Raw genomic sequence first — 24,639 nt, 5'->3', positions numbered from 1 at the left:
GTCGACTAGCACCAATTGCAAGGGAGATCGTAGGGCAGTACCAGGTGGGTTTTATGGGCGAACGCTCCACCACGGACCAGGTGTTCGCCATTCGCCAAGTACTGCAGAAATGCCGCGAATACAACGTGCCCACACATCATCTATTCATCGACTTCAAAGCCGCATATGATACAATCGATCGGGACCAGCTATGGCAGCTAATGCACGAACATGGATTTCCGGATAAACTGATACGGTTGATCAAAGCGACGATGGATCGGGTGATGTGCGTAGTTCGAGTTTCAGGGGCATTCTCGAGTCCCTTCGAAACCCGCAGAGGGTTACGGCAAGGTGATGGTCTTTCGTGTCTGCTATTCAACATCGCTTTGGAAGGGATAATACGAAGAGCAGGGATTGACACGAGTGGTACAATTTTCAATAAGTCCGTCCAGCTATTTGGCTTCGCCGACGACATAGATATAATGGCACGTAACTTTGAGAAGATTGAGGAAGCCTACATCAGACTGAAGAGGGAAGCCAAGCGATTTTGCATCGGTGGTGACGAAATCGAGGTGGTAGACGAATTTGTGTAGCAGAGGAATTCGGAGACGCATAGTGGCTGGAAATCGTACATACTTTGGACTCCGCAAGACGCTCCGATCGAATAGAGTTCGCCGCCGTACCAAACTGACAATCTACAAAACGCTCATTAGACCGGTAGTCCTCTACGGACACGAGACCTGGACGATGCTCGTGGAGGACCAACGCGCACTGTGAGTTTTCGAAAGGAAAGTGCTGCATACCATCTATGGTGGGGTGCAGATGGCGGACGGTACGTGAAGGAGAGGAATGAACCACGAGTTGCATCAGCTGTTGGGAGAACCATCCATCGTTCACACCGCGAAAATCGGACGACTGCGGTGGGCCGGGCACGTAGCCACAATGTCGGACAGTAACTCGGTGAAAGTGGTTCTCGACAACGATCCGACGGGCACAAGAAGGCGAGGTGCCCAGCGGCCAAGGTGGATCGATCAGGTGGAAGATGACTTGCGGACCCGCCGTAGACTGCGTGGTTGGCGACGTGTAGCCATGGACCGAGCCGAATGGAAAAGACATACCGCACAGGCCACTTCGGCCCTAGTCTGAATAAATGAAAATGAAATATGCCTTTCAAGCTTCATGCTGATTATACTTAAATAGGCTTGCATGATTCGCTCGAAGAAATATCAATATATCGCAAGAAACTTAAAGATTATGAATATGGGACTAGCCCGGTCACAGACGAGGCTTCCGGGCCAGAGGTGAGGTGAACAGAGGATTCGACAGAGGACTGAGTAGACACAAACAGGACTGCGAGTATTGATCATCCGGAAGAAGCAAGTTTAGGAAATCCACAGGGAGTACATCCTGCTTCAACGCCATCGTAGAAGACAAGATAGGCATAGTAACAGTAAGTCAAATCTATATCGTTAGCCTTGGGAAGCATAATAATTGGATAGAAATGATTCGTTGAATGATGCCGTAGGTGCAGATGCAGCCAATGGAAAACATAATAAAGCACCGCCCGTTCTGTCTATCGTGGATCTACAACCTAAGGTTGACACGGTGAAGATTGAAGCAGCACCACCTACTGCAACGATTCCAAAATTAAATCGCTTTGATGAACCAAATATCCAGCGTTGGAGTGTAGACCTGGTGAACACTTTTTACGTTTGCAACATCGAACGGTGATGCGATACACTTCTTCTTCTTCTTACTGGCAATACATCCCCACACTGTGACAGAGCCGCCTTGCAGCTCTTAGTTTTCACTAATCACTCCCACAGTTGTTAATTGCGAGGTTTCTAAGCCTGGTTACTATTTTTGCATTCGTATGTCATGAGGCTAACACGATGATACTTTTATGCCCAAAGAAGTCGAGATAAAATCCGAAAATTGCCTAGGGCGCCGGGAATCGAACCCAGCCACCATCAGCATGGTCTTGCTTTGTAGCCGCGCGTCTTACCTCACGACTAAGGAGTCACATTGTTAGGGAAACTTACGCTTTTGGGTCGTTGATGACTCTCGTAGAGCGGTTGATCACAGATGCGATACACAAGGTTGTGAACTCTAACTAGAAGAAGCAAATCACCGAGAAAAAAGAGCAGATGCGCGTTTCAGAAGCAGATTTACGGCATCAACTTACGAACCGTTGCGTTATCGTAAACGAGAGGCTCTGAAGCCTATGGCTTTGGGAACCTAAAAATACAATTCGTCACGGAGATAGAGGAGGTGCGTATTTCGGAATCCGATTTGCAGGTTCAGCTCAAGCGACAACAAGTGGAGTGTGAAACACTACTACTGCAAGTGGCAGAGCTGGAGAGTGAAATTAAGTGTTATTGTTTGATGGGGCAGCAGTTGCAATCTTAGATGGAAGCGGGACTACAGCGCGGGTGAGAAGCATGCGGAATTGCATGAAGAGATTCAACAAATTATCAGTCGCCAATAACCCTTCGTTACTATGGATGGAGTAAACACCAGGAGTTAAGTCTTTGGAATCCTCCCCCCTTTATCTCCCTTCAAGCTCGTCTGTAGTCATGCCATGCATTTACCCGCAGATATCTACTCAAGCTATGTTACCGGCTAGCGCATATGGTCAAAAGCCTTAAAAAAAAGTTGCTAGATAGGCGGTCGTGAAGAAGCTCTCAAGTTTCTCAGGAGATCCGGTTGAATGGCCGCAAATTATAAGCAGCTATCAGCATTCAACGGTGTTATGGGGATAATCTAGCGCAGAGAACCTTCTGCGATTGCAGCGTAGTCTGAAAGGTTATCCGAAGGATGCCATTAGCGGTTTCCGTGGTCCACACACCCACGGTGCCTCAGAACAAATTGTAAACAATATGATCACCAAAGTTTGGGCAACCCCTCCACCAGCATCCGATTGGATGGATACAATGTCATCTTTGGACTGGTAGGTCAAAATCTGTGCAGACACCTGCAAATAGTTGGGCTTGAAAGTCTATTGACAAACCCGATACTACTTCAGGAGCTTGTTGGAATGCTACCAGCTACGATGAGGTTCAGCTGGGATCTCTACTAGGAGCAAGCTCCGGTGGTTGACGTAAATGTGTTCAGTGCATATGCGGCAAAAATAACCTCAGCTGCGAGTGGCTCAACACAGCTTGTTAGCATCTGGCAGAAAATTGTGAGCGATGTGCAAGGTCGGCAGAAGGAGAGATCGCACGTATCATTAAAATGACCGATTTGTCGTGAAAAGAAGAAAGCAGACATTGCGCGCCTCGAATTGGAACGAGCAAACCATATAAACTGTCGAACGGAAGCGCTGGCAAATCGAGATGCGCAATAGGAGCGAATGGCGGAAGTCAGAAAGCAAAGGTAGCTGGTTTGAGCAATGGTAAACAGTGTTCAATTTGTAACGTTGACAGTTACCAAATCGAGGACTGCACATCTTTCAAAAGGTAGGTAAAAAACTTTGGGCACGCTGTCTCACCTCACATGCGCGGTGGCCCTGCGAAGGGGACTTTTATGGAATGAACGACTGTTCCAGACGGCAAAATCGTTTACTCCATTTCGTGCCTCCTGTAACGAAACTACTAATATGGTAGTGGTTGCCCATCGTCAATTATCGTCATCGATGCTTTTCCGCTTCCATCCAGTCACATTGTTAGGGAAACAACGACAGCTTAAAACTTACGCGTTCCTTGATGACGGGTCGTCGGTTACTCTCGTAGAGCGGTTGATCGCAGACGCGGTCGGAGTGAGCGGGGAGTTGAAAACGCTGAGTATTGAATGGACTGGAGGAATTAACAGGACAATCGCTCGTTTAGAAATTTGACGATGAAAATTTGAGAAACTGGTGGAGGATTACGCAGAGCCAACTACTACGTCCATCTGAGCAAACTCTCAGTGGAGCGTTTAAGATCCGCGATACTAGGAGGTATCCTGATCGGGCAGAATAATCTTCACCTACTAGCTACACTGAATCTGCGTGTCAACTCTACAAGCATGCTAGGTAAGCTGTTTTTTTTTAATTCTTTATTTCCGTGTTTTTTTATTCTTATTATAAGTTCATCACGTGTCAGCTGTCGTTGATCTTCGCAAATACGTTAGACACTTCTGCGACCTCGAGATTTCTGAAGGTGGTAGTGGTTCCAGCCGTAAAAAGTGCGGAAGAACAGCGTGCGTATCTTGAAAGCAACCACACGGCGATCGAAAGTGGAGAAATGTGAAACTGGACTGGTGGAGCTGACCGATGGTAGAGCGGCGAGCCAAGTTCCTTGATAAGCGATTCAGTGGAGTAACGGCGGAGGAAACCAAAGGATTCAATCTTCGTCGCACAGGGAGTCATCATCAATGAGAAAAAGCCGGGAAAATGCGAGTTATCTGGGATGCAGCGGCGATGCTTGGTGTATCACTGAACACTCAAAGGCCCGGATCTCTCGATGCCGTTATTGTCTATTATGTTCCCGTACCGGGACCGTCAAGTGATGGTGTCAGCAGATGTCAAAAAGATGTTTTTGCATATCTTTATCCGAGAGCCGGAGTGCGGTTCCCACACAGATATTCGCCAATGAGTATTATGGTATCTGATGTTGCGATATTCGAAGCAGCCTGAGGGAGCAGGGACATTCACAGTACATCAAAAACTTGAACGCGTCAGAACAAAAAGTGGAGCTACCACGTCGGGCCGCGGCATTGAAGAATAGGCATTACGTGAATGAATACGTCGACAACGTTAATAAAGCGACGGATGCACTCGAAGCGGCAAAAGGAAATAATCGTGGTGCACAAGTGAGCGAGACAAGCTATCGAAAACCTGAAAAAAGTCTACATTCGTATGCATATTGGGGGAAGCGTGGATACTGGCAGAAGACATCTTCGCATTTTCGTTGCAATTTTTCGAGAAGATGCATATTCTGCCGGAAGTGAGGATTCTAACAAAAAGAGAGCTACTGCGGATTAGTGGCAATGTTTTATGTTTTCTGATTGCAGAAAAAAGAACCCAAGTGAACGTTTGTCTGACGATTGCGATATCATTTGCAAATCCCATTCGATCCTTGTTCTGTATGTGCATAAAGAGTCGTGTATGAACCGAAGACAGATCCAGTTTACTGACGGAAGCAACAAAAAATTTGAAATAGGAAACAACAATGGCCACGTTGTTTGAAATGTTGTGGGCTTACTTGAGCGATGGATTCGATGCTTGGCTAACCAACCTGTTTCAAACGTTCAGTTCCCATCAAGGAAACTCATGCACTGGTGGAAAAAAATACAAAGACCAGCTCGGTTTCCATACAAAATGGCCATGTTGGGAGGTCAATATCTCGATTCTTAGCTATTCAATTCAGTTGATTTTTTGCAAGCAGGCCTAAGATAACTTGCATTTTTATTCAATGATAATTACATTTATGGATATATTCTACTTATACGTGTTTCTGTTGGAAACAATTATAAGGACAGGTCTGTTGTATGGAGCCTCATATAAAAAGTGGTGTCTTTTAATTATTTCCAGATTCAGAGGTCAAAATAATTAGAGATGTATACAATTCACTCAAAGATCGAAAGTTCAAGTTTAAAACAGGTGTCTAGTAAAGTTTTAGCCAAATCGAAGAGCTACGAATCGAGATTTCGATTATCAAACATGATGAAAATGTATGAAAAACATGCTTGTCTTTATACTTATTTCCGGCGGTATATATGTTTGGTTGATTACCTTGTTTTTTGAACCCTGACTGCCAAAACATCGCAAAAGGAAAATGAAGTTCCTATTTCGAACGGTTGCTTCCAATTAAGAAATATATATAGGGTAAGACGGTATAATATGCCCCACCTAAGGCAACTCCTCGATAACTTTTTACTTTTCAACGCAATTTATGCACACTTTGTGTTATTTGGCAGCCCAGGAAGTCGCAAATGCATTGCCCGTGAGTAGTTATATAAAAATATTACAGATAACACGTAATAAAGCTTTTTTAAAAAGTCGTGAAAAAATGAATTTCAAAAAGTGCCTGGGCAATACGCCCCACCTTAACCAAAGAAGTTTCAAAGCCCTTCATTAGTATTTTATCAATCCCATAACAAAAGGCTACAAATCCTTATGCGCTTGACATTAAAAAACCAACGTAGGTCCATTTAAGCAGGTGTGAATTACATTTCTATATTTTCCATACAATTTGGAAGCAACTGCTGCAGGCTCGCTGCGCTTGTGTTCAGTTGGTAAGGGCATATCGTCCTGCCTACACTGGGGCGTTTTGGCCAGTGAAACATGTTTTCGAAAATCGTTACATTTTTGAAGATGTAAGCAATTTTATATCATATTAACCACTGACAAACGTTATTTTGTTGCCCAACTGAGTGTTCCAGTGCAAGTTTTGCGGACAGTATACCAGAGTCGCTCCAGAATGTTGAGCAAACAAACTTTAAAAGTTACATCAAAACTATAACTTTTTGTATTTTGCTATTATTTTCATTGTATAATACAAAAATACTTCCACATTCATATAGTATGATGGGTTTAGAAATACTTATGGGTACCAACTGATTTTGATCCTTAATTAGTTATAGTTTTCTAGAAATCAAAGTGGGGCGTTTTGGCCAGGTGGGGCGCATTATACCGTCTTACCCTACAATGCTATCAAGCTTATTCATTCCAGTGTAAGATCACAAACAAAATCACGTTTTATTAAGCCATGGAAAATGGTAACACCAGACAACTATAACCTCAATATCACTAAAGTGTAACAGCTATATACCAACCCCACGCGTCACCATTTCTGGATCCAATTTAAATTGTGACAAGCTGACGCGTCATATCGAAATTAAAATCTGCATCCACACAGACAGCAACAGCCCACTCACTAATTGTCACCATTGTTTTCGCATCCAGAATACGCACCGATCGACAATTTCCTAGTCGATAAAATTAAATTGAAAGATAAACGAATCGAGACCACTCGACAATTTACCTTCTGACTGACTGGTTAAACGGTTTGGTTCGTTCAACACCCAATAGTTTTTGTAATTGTGGATGGGGGAGGGTGGACTGGGAATCGGTGAAATATAAAGCAAACATAAACGAATTCAGATTGGCTGCCGGTTGATTGTGTGGCTTCCATTAGTGCTCCATAATGCAACAGCAGCCGGCAACACCCCCCCTGTTTGGTCCAATCAATGGTAAATCACGCGACAATCACAGAAATAAATATTTACATGATTTCATCACTACTGATAACGAGGTGTACGTCTGGTTAAACACAATTGCGTGAGGATGAGTCAGTTTGATGCACAATTAAATTCGTAGATAAAACTAGAAATCATGAGAGATATATTCATGATTGAGAAATATTGCTCGGGTTGTTTTTATTAAAAATACGGACGTACATCTAATATTGGGTGGAATATGATTAGTTACATAGGGTATGAGTTTTGATTTAAAAGTGCAATGTCTACATACAAAACGTTAACAAGGTTAAGCAACTGATTTTTAATCAGTCCAATCAAAGTTAATTGCGAATATTCAGGGTATTGAACCTTGCACACTAATTTACAATGTTGCGGATGATATCATATCTTCCACATAATGTACATATTCACATATGTATGAGATTTCAGAACATTGTAAATTGATGTTTGATGTTGTATGTAAAGCCTGTTCACGTTAAATTTCGGACACCCATCTGATAATGCGATTTTTTAAAATTTTCACAAACCACTAAGACGAACAATTTACATGATAGCTGAATCTTTCTGCTTTATGTGCTGCTTTCGGCATGTTTTAAACACACTCAAATTGATGAAATGACCACAAATCAATTGGACATTACCTAAGTGTCCGAAATTTAACGTGGACAGGCTTTATTGTCTAGAAAATATTCGAAACTTGAGCCCCATATAAGCCCCAGTGAGAAGCACCCAATCGCACGTACGGTCTTGGATATTACCCTGGACTCATCGGAATTATGCAACCAATGTTCGAACCAGCAGCAGTTAATGCAGTACACCGCCACAGTGTCACGACTACCAAGATTGTAAACACTTCCAAACTTCCATAAGCATTCGGAGCGCTTTCCTAGCCAAACGGTGCCATTCAAATTCCCCCAACGTTTTGGATTATGCAAAGCATGACCAACCATTCCGGGTGACACAATGTCGTTACAAAGTTGTGACCAAGACAATCTTGCGACATCCTGTGCAGGCAAAAGTTAAAAGACCATCTCCTTCGAAACGGAAACCAAGGGGAAACAGGGTAACGAAACAGAAGAGCTATTTCCTTCGGAGGGGCGTGAGCGCTTTGGAAAATGGTTTCCTCCTGGAGACAGCAACCGACGCAACGTTATCGAGATAGCCGTTTCCAGTTGGCCTACATTATGAATTCCATCCTTGTTGCCGGGTCAACAGTGGGCGGGGACGTGGGTCATCCGAGCCATCGCCATCGAGTATTATCCACAAATTAAGATAATCTTAAACGCCCGTCAGTTAATTCTAGCGGCCTGGAATTCTGCGCTAGTGCTAAATTAAATTAATAAACTGCGGCGAAAATTTGGGGGTTGCCTATGGCGAAAATGCGTTGCAGCCACAATGCACGAGCTGGCAAATAAACGTGGCACGCTGCGATTAGAGTCAAATTCTCGGTTACAAGCCGACCGACCAACCGTGGAGCGAAGCCTACTATGCACTCGATTGTTCCGCGAGGCGGCAACGCGGCAGAACGCTATAAAATGCAGATCAATTGCACCATAAATCAGTCAGAAAGAATTTATTTGCACTTTCGCGCCGATAAATCGCCCGTCCGGGCAATTACTCTAAATTACCGGATATCATAGTCTATGGCGCAAATGTATTCACCGGTCGACAGTCGGCTGGCGATAAGTGCAGCGGCACTACCTTCCATTCGTTGCTGCGGGAGCTTAATCGGGTGAGGATTTATGACTTCGGTCGTCAAGAGGGTACCTACTTTTTAGTGGGGTCGTCACAAGATGCAGGTATATTTACGACCCCAGTAATGTGCCACTTTTCGGTTTTAAAATTTCTTGGTGATTTTTTTTTTTAATCTAAGGACATATGAATTGGCGTAACACGTAAGATTATCAAATGCACAAGGAACAAAATATGTTGGTTTACTGCTATCAAAGTTCCAGAAGAAGAAGAGAAGCAATATGCTCTATAGATGACCCAATACTGCTTTTATCTCTCATCTGTATCGATTCTCGTAAGTGTTTTTACCTCATACAACAGTTAACAACTGATAGTTTCTCATTTCACACTACAAGTGTGAAATCTGTTTCTTTTGTCATTGTCGATTATGTCATTAGAACAAAACATTTACAAAATGGCGCCCAACTCCAGTAATAATTGAGTTATATGCTGGTTTTATAGAAGTCTTGTAATAACAGTATAGTTTCTTCACCATATGTGAACTAACAAAAAATATATAACTAATTTTATTTCCACACATTATATTTTCATTTCAGACTGAATTATCACACAACCTGCAGCAACTGTCAGAGAAGGCGCGATCGACGACAGAATTCATCCAAAGACTGAAAGGAATGAGCGATAAAGTAACGGTAAGTATTTGAAAACGTTTGAAATTCTGGGTAGCAACTGCTGTCACAACAACCTAAATCAAATTTCCCCAGGAACAATCTTAATGCTCTTCTTCTCTAAAATTCCTCGATTAATTCTTCCCTAAGTAGCCGTTTATTTCTTATTAGTTTTCAAGGAAAATTGCAGGAATTTCTCCCGAGTCTCTTTTTTTGTAATTTGTCAAAAATACAAAAAAATACAAAAATACAATTCTTATGGGAAATTATTCAGAATATCTACGAGAAATTCTTATGGATATCTATGGAAAATCTCATAAATTTATTCAGGGTTTAGCGAAAAGGGTTAACTACAGACAATGACTAAATTAACTATAAGAGCAAGACATTTGTAATGAGGTGCAACAGACAAGGGGACAGACTATGATAACAGCCTTACTTCAGCAACTTTCAACATCATGCTGCCAGCTGATCAAGCTTTCCTGACGAACTTATGTGAAATACGTGTTTCGTTGATCCTCCGCTTTCTCATTTCCCGGAATCGAGTAATGAGAAGGGACCCGAGCCATGGCGATTGTGAATGGTCGTTTTGATATAGCACTCATAGCTTTCCTTGCCCCGTTTAAAAAAATCGCTGAGTGCTTAACAGGTTTCATTGCTATAACTTATGAGATGATTGTATTATTTCTTTCCAAGCTTGTGGAGGTACTGCCGGAAGCAGCCATGGTCTGACTAAATTTGTATCAGATGGAAGTGACCTTCCCTATGAGGTCTCTCCACCCAGCTCGATATGTTATGGTGGATCCACCTACCTTTCGATTAGTTATCCCACTCGCGGTGCCATCTGGCGATCGATGCCTCCCTGGTACGCTCGCGGATTCCTCTGGAGCCACGTAGCTCAAAACACTTGTCGTCTTCCCGGATAACCAACCCGACTGTCATAGTATGGTAGGAAAATATCACTTTAAGCCACATCAAGCGGTACGTTCCCTCCAGCTTCCGCAGGTAACTGATTACCCCCAGTGCACTCGCCCAGGACTAGCCGTCGTACCTAAGAATAGATACGGTTACACCTACCGGTAGCCTACGTCTACTGGCGCACACCTTGGAGCTATTTGGCATCATCCTCTGTATTGTCGCAACGCAGTTGAAGCCCTCTTGCACGCAAAGTCGATAGCTGCCGAAGGTCAGTCTATCGACTATTATGAGCTTCAAACTCCGCTTTGATGTGATCACGTCTTCACCCACATGAATTACTGCTGTTGTACCGACCTGCGGTTGTTGACGATAACCACCTCCGTCTTATGTTGAGCGAGCTCCAGGCCTCTAGCGCACATCCAATCTGCCACGCTCCAATCCAAAAATTGTCTAGACCTGTCTGTCAGCATGGTCTTGCTTTATAGCCGGGCATCTTACCGCACGGCTAAGGAGGTGGCTTCCGAGCCTCATGAAAGGCGGCTTTCGAGCCCTTGAAAGGAGGCTCCAGAGCCTCTTGAGAGGAGGCTTCCGATCCTCTTGAAGGGAAGCTTCCGAGCATCCTGAAGGCAGGCTTCAGAGCCTCTTGACAACGGCTTTCGAGCCACTTAGAAGGAGGCCTCTGAGCATCTTGAAAGTACGCTTCCAAGCCTCTTGGAGGAAGAATTTCGTGCCTCTTTAAGGGAAGCTTCCGATCTTCTTGAAGGAAGGCTTCATAGCCTTATCGAAGCGGCTTTTGTGCCTTTTAAGGGAAGCTTCCGAGCCTTTTGAAGGGAGAATTGAAGAGATTCTTCCGAGCTTCTCGAAAAAATGCTACCGATCCTCTTGAAGTGAGGCTCGAAAGGAGGCCTCAGAGCCTCTTGAAAAGCAGCTTTCGAGCCACTTAAAATGATACTTCTGAGCTTTTTGAAAAGCCTCTTCTGAGGCTCTTGAAAGTATACTTCCAAGTCTCTTTTCCTCTATTCCGAGTCTATTGAAGGGAAGCTTCCAAGCCTCCTGAAGGTAGGAATCCTCGCGTCTTCCAAGTCTCTTGAAAGGAGGCTTCCGAGTCTCTTGAAGAAAGGTTTCCGAGCCTCTCGAAGGAAGCCTTTCGAGCATCTTGTAGGGAGGCTGCAGAAACTACTTGAAATGCAGCTTTCGATCCACTTAAAAGGAGGCTCCTCAGCATCTTATAAGCTTCTTGAAAACATAATTCCGAGCCGCATGAAACTAGGCTACCACGCCTTTCGAAGAAGCTTCCAAGCCACTTGAAGAGAGGCTCCCGAGCCACTTAAAAGGAGGCTTACGAGAAGGTGGGTTTCAAACCTCTTGAAATGAGGCTCCCGAACTTCTGAAGAAGAGGCTTCCGAACCTCTGGAGAAGAGGCTTCCGAGTCTCTATAAAGGAGGCTTCGAGCTGCTTGGATGGAGGCTTACGAGAAGCGTAGAAGGATTCTTCAAATTCTCTTGCAACGAAGCAATGCCTCTCAAATGGAGGCTTCCGTACCTTCAGACTTTTGATTTTAGTTCAGAAGTATATTGTTGAAAGGTTAAAATACTTCAATCTTCCATTTACTTCCGTATCAATAGATACGTATTTCGTTTTCTACTTGAAAACTTCTTCAGTGTTTTGTTATCGACTGAAGAAAAACATTGATTTCTAACTTTAAATATGGAGTACAGGTACAAAAGGTATGAATTACGTATGTTGTTAACATGTTATTCAATATTTTGTTTCGGATTGGTAGATCGCATTGAAGATTTTTTAAATTTGATCATTTAACGTTTTTTCCTTTTGATCATTTGTCACACAGCCCTTCATTAACTATGCTAGTTTTTGAGGGCAGAATTACATAGGCTTTGATTTACTAATCGCCATGCATATTATGTACAAGACAAAGTTTTGAAATAAAAAAGTTACACAATTATCAAAACTTTATCAATAAATTTTGATAGAAATTGTAATACTTTGTCCGAGGTACCCCCTGGGGCCAGCGAAGGTACCCCCCTTTCTCTTCCGATCTACACATTCACGATTATTTTTACAGAGGCCTGATCAAAACTCTCATAGAACGCATTCTTCTCGTCGTCAGTTCATGAATTAGCTCTTTACTAGACGGTCACCATGAAGCCATCTACACACACTGTTCTATTGCCACTGCTATTGTAGATGAGAAAAAAATGTGGATGAGGTACTTCAATTAAGTGTTTGCGATCGGATCCACCGCTTGAGCTTCACGATCTTCAGATTTGGGTCAGCGAATTTTCTGGATTGCTGCTATGCTCACGCCGACACTTTGAAGCTCACGAACGGGGAGCCCAAGTTCTCACGTGCCAAATTTAGACTTTTCAATAGTTGTTCTTCATTCGTTGCCGCATCCATTGAATCCATCAGTTTGCTCTGCTTTAGCCATGGTAATTTTGAAAGCTTCGATTTGTTACCTTATCAGAGCTGCGCTACCTTCATCGTGTTGAAGGGGTTTGTCTTCTTGAAGCGAACACTATGCAGCACAATGTGAACAGTACTGGCACTCATATGATGATCAACCACCCTAACAAGGTGAACAGGGATTGTTGTGTGCTGCATGGATCACCCAGCATTAACCAACTCCCAGATTATAGTATTTTTACGTAAATTTCTCTACTGTCTTTTGAATTTAATGTTTCTTTTTTTTATCCCAACAGGAATCCTGCATCGAATTCGAACGAGTGGTGACGGCACAGTGTGAAGCGCTTATAGAGTCAATAACCGCGCGGAGGGAAGTTTTATTGGAGGCCATCCGGCAAGACAAAGATACCAAAATTAGGACACTTAAGGTAAACTATAGGATATGCGGTCCAAATCAATAACAAGCTGCTACATTTGTCCCAATCATATTTCCATTATTGTTTCAGTCTAGGAGCGGAAACTCTAAATGACATTACGTTACCCATAAATTCTGTCACTATTTTTATCTAATGCCCAACGTTATTCTTCTTGTCATTTTTTCCCTCATCGAAACAGGATCAACAAGCGAGTTGTACAGGGAAACTGCAACAAACCACAGGATTAATACAGTTCTGCATCGAAGCGTTAAAAGAGACTGATAGTGCGGCGTTTTTACAGGTACTTAAATTTAATTTCGCTTGATTGCTTCACATTTGTTTTAGTTTGTTCTATCCCAGTTCTTCGGTCATGGTTTTCAAAGACCTAAGGTAGCACCGACAAATGACGACCGTTTTCGATTCACCGAGCCGTGTGATAGACTGTTCTGCCCGGTTCTATTTCCGAAAGCTCGCGGGAGGTATGTGCGAGTAAAATTCATGGCTACCACCCAACTGTCCAACCATTTCGAATGGAATGGCTATTTTTCTTTCACCAGACGACAGCCAGTGCCCACAAAATGAAAACATCCGATAACGCGTACGGTCAGAAGTGCTCCAAAAATTTATCGCTGTCTGTCGGACTCGGAACGAAACACGCATCCGTTTACAGTTGGTGGAGTGACGTAAAGCGTGAAAACACCGGAAAATCAGTGAACTGACTCGCTTGACTAGCAATTTCGGCGAGGTGTCCCCATCCTTTCTAGTTGTGTTTTTGTGTACGTTTGTCAACTACACACGTTATTGGAAACTTTTCACGTAATATATCCTCCTCTGCTGTTTTTATATACGATCTGAATGACTCTCGTGACCTGCTATTTTCAAGAATTTACGAATAATATTAAATTTAAAAGCGTTTCATGCAATATAACCATTGCAAACTCTACATGAATACAGGAAGTTGATTTATATTTTTAAAATAATTGCAATAGAAGGAACGCTTTCAGTTCGCGATCTTTCATTGTTGGTTTACCAGACGGTTTGTTATGTTTCGGGAGCAGCTGGTTGTGACCACAGCAAATAATTATGAAAATTCAACGACGTGTAAAATTGCAGCTGATCCCAACAAACGAATAAACATTCGATATTAAATTGAATTTTATTGAATTTTACAATCAAGCACAGTTCAAATTCATTTTGATTTGAAAAGACATTAATATCGATTAAATTTTGCGCTCATTTGCATGCTCCAAATATGTGCATGAAAATACATTTAAAATCACAACATATTTTTATCTGTGACCCTTAGGTAGAGCTTCCTGGGGATAACATTTCATACTCAGCCGCTAGATGCCAGAACAGACGCTGATGGGGCCGCACCTCCTTGGTGAACAACCGCTGGATTGGTCGGGTCAAATTTGTTCTCACCTAACACCAAGACTACACAGCAAATAGTTTTTAAAACGTGTAAAATTGCAGCTAAACACAACAAACATAATAACATTCGATATTCAATTAAAATCGACAGAATTTTACAAGCAAGCACAGTTCAAATTTATTCCGATTGAAAAGAACAGTAAGATGATAGAAAGCTGCGTTTATTTGAATGAAAATACATTTAAAGTCACAACATTTTGAAGGTACCGAGCAATATTTTCAAAAAATTGGTGGACCAGGGACATGTACTCGAGATCAAGGCTCGACAACACTTCCCTAATAGGATTTGGTTGTTTTCCTCGGACCCGGAGATGTTCAGTTAGTGTAGATCTGGGGCTTCTCGCACGCCCACACGATATGATCAATGTTCTGGTAATCCTCGCCGCAAACACAGAGATTCTCTTCCGAGAGCCCCACTATGAAAAGATGTGCATTTAATGTGTAGTGATTGGACTTTAGACGACACATGGTTCGAATGAAGTCTCGTCCCATATTCAATTTTTTGAACCATGAATGCTTTGACACCTGCGAGCGAATTGTATACATCTATCTACCCAACTCCCCATTTGTCCATTTCTGTTGCCAGCTGTTCAAGGTTTCCTGACGAACTAGTGTGAAAAATTCATCGAAGGTGATTTTCCGATCGTAAATATCACCTTCCATAGCGCCCACCTTAGCCAAAGAGTCCGCTTTCTCATTTCCCGGGATTGAGCAATGAGAAGGGACCCAAGCCATTGTATAAGACAGTTGTGATAAAGCACTCAAAGCTTTCCGTATCCCATTCAGAAGATACGCTGAGTGTTCAACCGGTTTCATTGATCGAACAGCCTCCAAGGAACTTAGAATGTCGGTGAAGATGAAAAAGTGATCAGGAGGTAGGGATACGATTTGCTCGAGTGAATAGTGTATAGCTGCTAGCTAAGCAGTATACACGGAACTAGGCTCTTTGAGCTTAAAGTAGGCGCTATGAAAACCCGACTAGGAAGGCAAAACAAGATTATAACATGATTGTAACAACATCAGTTAATTATAACAACCGTTGATATAATCGAGGTATGATAAATTATTATCACATTTTTTCTTAACAAAATTATAACAGAATTAGTTATATCTCATTGTTTTGACCATTTTTGACCCGTCTGTGAAAAAGCTTCTCTCCTCGCTGGCGTGCCCGTTTTTGCTTGCAAATAATGGAGGTATGGCCTCCGCACGAAGTAAGTCTGGTATTCCAGAAACCTCCTGCTTCATGAACAGATCAAAAGTAACAGAGGAACTGTAAGAGTCTAAGAAGCTAGCACGATTGGTGTCAACCGAAGATGGGCTTACCTCCAGCGTCATATACTAGTGGTAAATACTCATGAATCGAGATTGAGTGTTTTGTTCGAGCAGCTTCTCGAAGTTGTCAATGACCAATGGATTTAGAACCTCCCAACGTATGAAAAACCGGAGCGATAATTCCGCGAAACGATCTGTCAGAGGCAGTACTCCCGCAAGCACTTCCAGACTCATCGTATGAGTCGAATTCATACAACCCAACGCGATACGGAGACAGCGGTACTGAATCCGTTGAAGCTTCAGCATGTGTGTTTTAGCCGCGGACTGGAAGCAGAAACTACCGTATTCGAGGACCGACAAAATGGTTGTTCGATACAACGTCATAAGATCTTCGGGATGCACTCCCTACCATGTTCCGGTTATTGAAAGCTTCGAAGTTGATCCGTTTCTGGCATTTTTTGTGTCAGATACACAATGTGCTTCCCAAAGGTGCATTTCGAGTCGAACCAGACCCCGAGGTATTTAGAAGACATGCTACAAGTGATTGCCTTACCCATCAGTTGGAGCGGGAACTTTGCCGGCTTATGTTTTTTTGAAAAGACAACCATCTCAGTTTTCTCCGGAGAGAATGCGATACCCAGCTTTAAAGCCCAAGTAGACAAATTGTACAGAGTATCTTGCAACGGTCCTTGCAGATCAACTGCGGTTGGTCCCGAAACGGATAGGGGAGAACGGTCCAAAATGCACCCCTTAAGCTTTTTCGATGTTTTCGCCCATATAAACAAAAATACCCAACCATTTCAACGTATAGGTGAAAAATTTACAAACCCGGCTACATTTCACAATGATCTCCTATTTAAAACAATAAGGTTTTCATGACTTTCTAACGCAAAATGTTTTAAAAATAGGCCTGGGGCAAAACGCCCGAATGGTGGTCTAAAATGACTCAATTGCATGTAAAATGACGGTGAACGCATGGTTGTTTGTTTTTTCTTAATGGATTGAACTACAATCTTACGGATGTGGTGGAAGAATAGTAAATCGTTAAATTAGAGTGAATATGAAGGGATTTTGCTAACACTTTCCAATGGAGCTCAATGATGGATAACTAATTATGAATTGTAATGGTAATATTCGTTCATAAATGTACTACATCAGATTATATGAATGATTTTAGGAGTGAGGCCATTTTTCCCCCGGGGGGCATTTTGGACCGTTCTCCCCTACAACACAAACATCTGCAAGCTGTCTTAACGGGCAATTTGGCATGAGAAATTCATCAATGTCTCTGAAGTAAAAATTGTAAAGAAGGGGGCTCAAACATGAGCCCTGGGGGAGATCCATGTAGCTAATTCGTGAAGTTGCCGAGTCACCATGAGAAAAACTCATACGCTTCTCTGACAACAGATTGTACAAATAATTGTTTAAACTTGGTGAAAGTCCACACGCTTGGCGTTTTTTTCAGATAAGACATCAACGCAAACTGAATCAAAAGCTCCCTTAATGTCCAAAAACACTGAGCCCATTTGCTCTTTTTTAGCGAATGTTATTTGAATTTCTGAAGAAAGCAACGCAAGACAGTTGTTCGTTCCCTTGCCCCTGCGGAAACCAAATTGTGAATCTGACAACAAATCATTCGATTCAACCCATTTGTCTAGCCGGAAGAGAATCATCTTCTCCAATAGCTTATAGCCAATAGACAGGATAGCATCGCGATTGGACGGTAACAATTATAATCCGGGCTTCTGGATGGCTATAACCTTCACTTGCCTCCAATCATCCGGAACAATGTTGCACTCCAGTAACTGATTGAACAAGCTCAATAAGCCCCTCTCGCGACGTCTGGGAGGTTTTTGAGCAAGTTGAACCTGATTCTATCCATCCATGGAGCGGAATTGTTACATGAAAGGAGGGCCAGCGAGAATTCAATCATCGAAAAGGGGCGATCCATCTCATCCCTATCAGCAAAAGTATCTCGTGATTCATGCTTCACCGGCACCGAATCTGAACACACTTTCTTTGCAAAGTCGAGTATCCATCGCGACGAACTTTCACGATCTTCGTTTACGGAAAACGCGTTGCGCATTCTTCTCCCGACGGTCCACAGAGTTTCCATTGAGGTCAGGCGCGATAAACCGTCAACAAAAGTGCGCCAATTTTGACCAGCTTCTTGAACTGGATCTCGAGCGCGATGTATGTACGACGTACGATCGAACCGTGCTTCCGAAATTCTTTAAACGCGCCGGATTTCTCGCGGTAAAGTTGTGTACACTCGACATCCCACCACGGACTGTGTTGTTTCCTTCAATCCGAAGCACCTAGCACCGGCAGGCGTTGTGCCTGAAGATCGCTGTCAAGGATCAACTGGGATAGAAACTAGTACTCTTCCCGCGGGGGAAGTGCTTCCATCGACTGTATACCTTCGATGATGGCCTCCGCATATGTGCCCCAATCGATGTACCTCGTGAGGTCATATGAGGGGTCGATAGAAACAGATTGATTACGTCCATTGGAAATCGAGACTTCGATTGACAAATGATCACTACCATGGGGATCTTGGACCACCTTCCAAGGACAGTCCAACGATAATGAGCTCGAACAAATGGAAAGATCTAGACGGCTATCCCTTGCTGGAGGAGCTACTCGTGTAACTTCTCCTGTATTCAAAATTGACATATTTAAGTCGTAGCAGAGGTCGTATATCATTGTTGAACGGTTGTCGTCGTACAGTTTCCCCCAGCCTGTTCCGTGGAAGTTAAAATCTCCCAAGAGCAACCGTGGCTCGGGCATACCCAAGCATATGTACCCAAGATCTCTACGAGATATCGCAGTGTTTGAAGGTAGATATATCGAGGTGATACTGAGATCTTTTATTCGAATAGTCACCTGACATGCGACAGCTACGGTTCCAGACATCGGCGCAAGATCGACTCTATAGAAGGAGTGCTGTTTTTAGATCCCTAAAAGCACCCCTCCATATCGATTTGCCCGATCGCGGCGGATTATATTGAAATCAGAAAAATGAAGGTTCACATCTGGTGTTAGCCATGTTTCACATAAAGCAAAAGCATCGCATTGTAATTTGTTAACTAAACATTTAAAAATATCTAATTTTGGAAGAATACTTTGACAGTTCCGCTGTAGAATCGAAATCATGTTAGCCTTATCGACGAACTTAGCCATCGAAGGATACAAATGACTCGTGGAGGGGCATTTTTGAAGCCAGCTGCTTCAAGAGAGGAGTCAGAATAGGAAGAACAGTTTTGACCATGTTCTTTAAGGGGTCGGAAGCATCACAGAAGTTAAGGATTAGCTACACAATGCCAGAAAGTGTGAACATTGGAGCGCTCTGGTGTTCTTCTGCTCGCTCTCTATGCTCTCTTTCCGGCTGAGAATTCGCAAAAAATGTGGCATCTGAGATTTTAGATGTTCCGGGAGTGGTGGAAACTCTCGATCATCCGGATGTGAAACCACAAAAGTTGAACGTTTTCGAATATTTCCACCCGCTTTGAATTCGATCATGTTGGATTGGGGTTCACTTTGAGGCTGTTTTCTAGGCCTTTTCGGCTTTTTTGTGTGCCCTCTACATGCTTCTCTCCACATGATGCACAGCGAGGTTTATTGCAGCAGTACTACAGCCGAACAGGTGGACGAAGTTTGCCAATCACTACGTAGTCAGGCAGTCGGACCCGGAAAAGGTGATGCAGAAAGAGTCAGACGGGGAATAACTCCGCTTCTCTTCCTCCTGCGACACCTAATACATTTGTTTGCAATCCAGTATCGCAACAGGAGCCAAAGAAACGTTCTTGAAACGACCGAAGCCTTGTTTCAAATCGTCGCATGTCATACTTCCCTCCGTCACCACCCCACATTGGAACAACTCAGAAAAAAGACGGTCAAAACCTCATTGTGGCGTTTAATACAGATTTAGAACCATGATTTTTTATAGAATGTGTTCAAAAAGCTGCCCTACAAAATCTAGAGCGTGAAATCCACTATTATGTTTTAATGCGATACCCGAGCAAAAAAAATTTTTTTCAATTTTTTTTTTGTTCGGGTTTTCGACAATGTTTTAGAATATTGTGTTTTGAGAAATTTTGCTAAAGATACTGTATGTTTTCTTCCTAATTTTATAGGTTGAATCGTTGTTTTTCGATACTGCTGTCTAAAACTCATATAAAAATCGATTTTCAATATTTTTAAAATAAATATACAACATATCAACACGTTTTATATCACAAAATAAAAAATGGAACTAATATACGATCGTTTTCAGATAATATGGTATTTCTGATTGGAATTTCAGTCAAATAGAACGGTTTTATTGAAAAAATAGGCTAATTTCTTGATTAAATATCAGCCTTATAGACACATTTTGGCAGCTAGATTACCGTTATTCTAAAAGCTGATTTTGTATAAAAGAAGCCAGTGGGTAAAGCTTAGTTGGGTCTGATGAGGCTCATTGGTTTTTGTTCCAATTTTTATAGTGTAGTTTTCAAAAAAAAATAGGTTGTGTTTCACCTGTATCCAGTTTGTACTAAAAATAGTACTAAAAATGCTATAGCTCCCGCTCACAAAAAGCATTCCCCTTCCCTTAAGATATGGAAGATAGAAATATGCGCTCAAACATGATAAGTAATTAAATATAAGTATACTAATTTTCTTGTTTCAATTTGATTTGCCTTTAATCAAATATAATATATTAACATATAGTTAATATAGTAAATTTGCTTTAATTGATTATTAGGCAGTTGTTTCCGCATTATCGATTAACTGTAAGGTGCAAGTATCTTAACCAATAAGGTATTATACGGGTACAGTACCGAGTTTTGGCCATATCTCCATATTCGAGCATTTATTTAAAATATTTTAGAAGTTCTAGTGATGTTTTAGCTCTCATAAAGATACACTTATTATTTAGTCAAATTTACTTCTAAAACCAATCGATTTTGTTAGAAAACAATGTTTTTGAAAAGTTGGCTGAATTAGGCACTGAATTATAAGCAAAGGGTACGCTCACCCTACTTATAGAAATAATAAATAGATCCACAATAAGGCCGATGAAATGAGTATATGATGAGAAAGAGATATATTTATCGAAAACTACACTATAAAAATTGGAACAAAAATCAGTGAGCCTCATCAGACCCAACTAAGCTTTACCCACTGGCTTCTTTTATACAAAATCAACTTTTAGAATAACGAAAATCTAGCTGCCAAAATGTGCCTATAAGGCTGATATTTAATCAAGAAATTAGCCTATTTTTTCAATAAAACCGTTCTATTTGACTGAAATTCCAATCAGAAAGACCATATTATCTGAAAACGATCGTATATTAGTGCCATTTTTTATTTTGTGATATAAAACGTGTTGATATGTCGTATATTTATTTTGAAAATATTGAAAATCGATTTTTATATGAGTTTTAGACAACAGTATCGAAAAACAACTATTCAACCTTTAAAATTAGGAAGAAAACATACAGTATCTTTAGCAAAATTTCTCAAAACACAATATTCTAAAACATTGTCAAAAACCCGAACAAAAAAAAAATTTGAATTTTTTTTTTACTCGGGTATCGCATTAAAACATAATAGTGGATTTCACGCTCTAGATTTTGTTGGGCAGCTTTTTGAACACATTCTATGAAAAAATCATGGTTCTAAATCTGTATTAAACGCTACAATGAGGTTTTGACCGTCTTTTTTCTGAGTTGTTCCAATGTGCACCCCCGCGATCTCACACACTGCTGACGGTAAATATACTTTATATTCTAGAGTGAAAAGCTCACAGGTGACAATCTCGTTGGCCTGTTTGCGATCACTAACCGTGACGCGAAGCTTACTGGTCCCAACCATGCCAATGGTCGTGACAGCCAAAAATCGCTTTTCCAGATCTTTGCTGATCTGGCTGATATTTAAGCGTTTGCTTTTGGGTCGAAAGAAAACAACGTACGGCTCACTAGAGTCGGGAGGGTAGGCCTTGTGGCGGGGGTTTGTAGGGGAAATATCTGCTTTGCTAGTGTCTATTCTGTTTTTACTCGGTACACCAGAATGCAACGAAAGATTTAACAGGGGATTCGAAGTTCCCCCGCCATCTTCGTCTTCGTGCATTGCGGACACGAAACGCGCCGCTGCAGCGAGACACAATCAATACTAAAACTAGACACTTATCACAGGGACAACAAGAAACACAAAATAATTATTGGGAACACACGAGTGAAAAATAATGAAAAGATAAACACTCAAACGCAATATATTTAATTTAACTAATCCAATAAGATGGTGGTAAACAACGAGAGGGAGCTAAAGTGGATACTTGCGTTCACACTGCTGTGTCGCCGGCTAACGGTTCTGGCAGCACACACTGGACGGATGGCCGCTCGCCGGTTGCATGATCGAAGCCAAGCACGTTGTTGATGCTCGCGTCGCACTCAACCCTGCAACGGCAGCGTCTGTGTTGGTGGAGGCGCACGATGGATGATGATGGTGATGGGACTGTCGGCGTGGACGATGATGCTTGCGCCTGGTGACGATGGACGCCGATGAAATTGCAAAATTAAGCGTTGTTTTGCAAAATTCGAAGAAAACTCGAATGACTACACCACTTCCACTCAAGCACTTCGATTCACGCGATGATCGGTAAAAAACCTGTACTTGAAAAAAAAACCGAAAAAGAAACGAACCGTACGCGGACTTACAACTGCCTCGCACGGATGCTAGACGTGGGACGCCCCCCTCCTCCTATGTCACACTTTTTATATGAAACATCCAAAAATTTTGTATGGATTATCACACTTCGGACAGCCCCCCTCCCCCTCTAAGTGTTACGCAATTTATGGATGTTTCCTACAATATAAGTTTCGACAGAATAGAACCAAAACAGTCTCTGGAAATCTAAGGAGAAAACCTTGCAACAAATGCAAAATCAAGATATTAGCGAAAGAGGCGTAATGAAAGAGAATCTCTCATTTGGACATACGACGTTTTCAAAAATCATGCTAGAATGTATTTTCCATCTATAGATTCGCCTATCATTCCTATACACAGTTATATGATGGCAATGAAAAGAACTAACAGCTCGCCATTAACCCTTCTCCATTTGTATAAAGCCGTTGGATACCAATGCCAATGCTATGGAAGCCACGGCACAGGACCTGTGCCAGATTGTGTCGGGCGTGAAAAAAGCTGTTTGTTGGTGGAAACAAAGAGATTTACGGCTGGCACTCACATATCGGAAGGAATTTTCCGGTCTTTTTGCACTTCGTATTTTCCTGCTCTTGTCAGTTGTGGCCACAGATACCAAAAGTTGCCATTGCAATGCATTGTTGCCTCTGTATATGTGCGTACGTCCGCAACGTTTGGATTATTCAGTCACTCCATGCGAGAATTAACTGATTTTCAAAAATGTCACAGCAAAACGGCTTAGATAAAGATATCTTATCTAGAGATCTTAAAATTGGAACTCATCTGCTATTTGCCTAAAACTAAACGAAAATCAAAGATAAATAATATTAAAAAGATAAACGTTCTTCGGTTCTATTTTAAAATAATTACCCTTATGATAAAATTTAAGAAAAGGAGAGTATAACGGAATATTATTGTAAACTCGAAAATCGAATATTATTTTCCATGGAATGACTACATGGCGCTATTTTCAAGCTGATTGTTCTATATACATATATTGTATTTGCACACCGAATAAGAACGTATTAAATGTATTTTATGATTTGTGTGAGAATAAATATCCAGTTCCGTTTAGTCTTTTGCCTCGGTAATTTGGTGGGAAGCCAAAATAAAATTAGTGTAAGTGGAATGTCGGCGAAAACAAGCCGCGATGGTTGGATTAAATTGTGGAGTTAATATATAGCTGTATCTTGGCTTGGGAAGTTATTGTCTCACTGCTGAAATATGATTACAACACGCGAGGCATTTTTGAAGCAAAATAGTTAATAATTAATAAGTTTGAAATATGTATGTCGGATCCGCAATGCAAATCAATTATTCTGGTTGTAGCACAATCGAAATATGTTTCACTGCTCGTATGCTCTTGAGGCTTAACAATCAACCAATCTATCTCTCATATGAATTTGCACAACTAGACATATGGCATTTGCATGTTTGCTCAATTCTATTGAACCAACAAAGGAGATAAGGGTTCACGACCGCATTCAATCATAGCTCATTGCAATACTTTGACAGCAGCCACTCGAAGACACATGTACGATGCCTGCTCGCAATAGACCGCATTGTCTCCATCTTCGGGATTTCGGCCCGGTCAGTTGGCGTGACATACCAACCTGTCCACCTGGCCCTGTTCTCTACCCTTTCGGCACACATATGCAAGCCACGAACCACCATCAGCCACAATGCCATGTTGCTCGAGCCAATCTATTTTGATAGGCACTTTCAACGCCTCTTCCTTGTATGGCTAAAATCATGTCGCTGGATTATGGGTAACATTTCTGATGACAGAAAGGTCAACTTTGGAATGAGAACACAATCAGTGGCGACCTTCGATATCGTTAGGCGGTCCCTACAGTTGCGGCGGCGTGTGGATTACCGCAAGCAGCGACACCAGCCAGCAAGCACTCCTGGCAGCTTTTCGAGTTCCCCGCCTTCAGACCACGTCAATTTATTGGCAAGATTCA

General features: G+C 42.0%; 1 protein-coding gene across 3 annotated transcripts in view; it reads left to right on the top strand.

Moving 5' to 3' along the window:
* Positions 1-24,639, top strand: part of LOC134211983 (E3 ubiquitin-protein ligase TRIM9) — a 554,947-nt gene that overhangs the window by 473,495 nt on the left and 56,813 nt on the right. For all 3 annotated transcript variants that reach the window (XM_062689424.1, XM_062689423.1, XM_062689421.1), the window contains exons 2-4: positions 9,450-9,545; positions 13,160-13,291; positions 13,479-13,580. In XM_062689424.1, the coding sequence (XP_062545408.1) occupies positions 9,450-9,545; positions 13,160-13,291; positions 13,479-13,580 (330 nt within the window). The remainder of the gene's footprint in view (positions 1-9,449; positions 9,546-13,159; positions 13,292-13,478; positions 13,581-24,639) is intronic.

This window comes from Armigeres subalbatus, chromosome 2, assembly GCF_024139115.2.
Source record: "Armigeres subalbatus isolate Guangzhou_Male chromosome 2, GZ_Asu_2, whole genome shotgun sequence".
NCBI classification, from domain to species: Eukaryota; Metazoa; Arthropoda; class Insecta; order Diptera; family Culicidae; genus Armigeres; species Armigeres subalbatus.
This window is presented reverse-complemented; position numbering and strand designations above follow the sequence as displayed.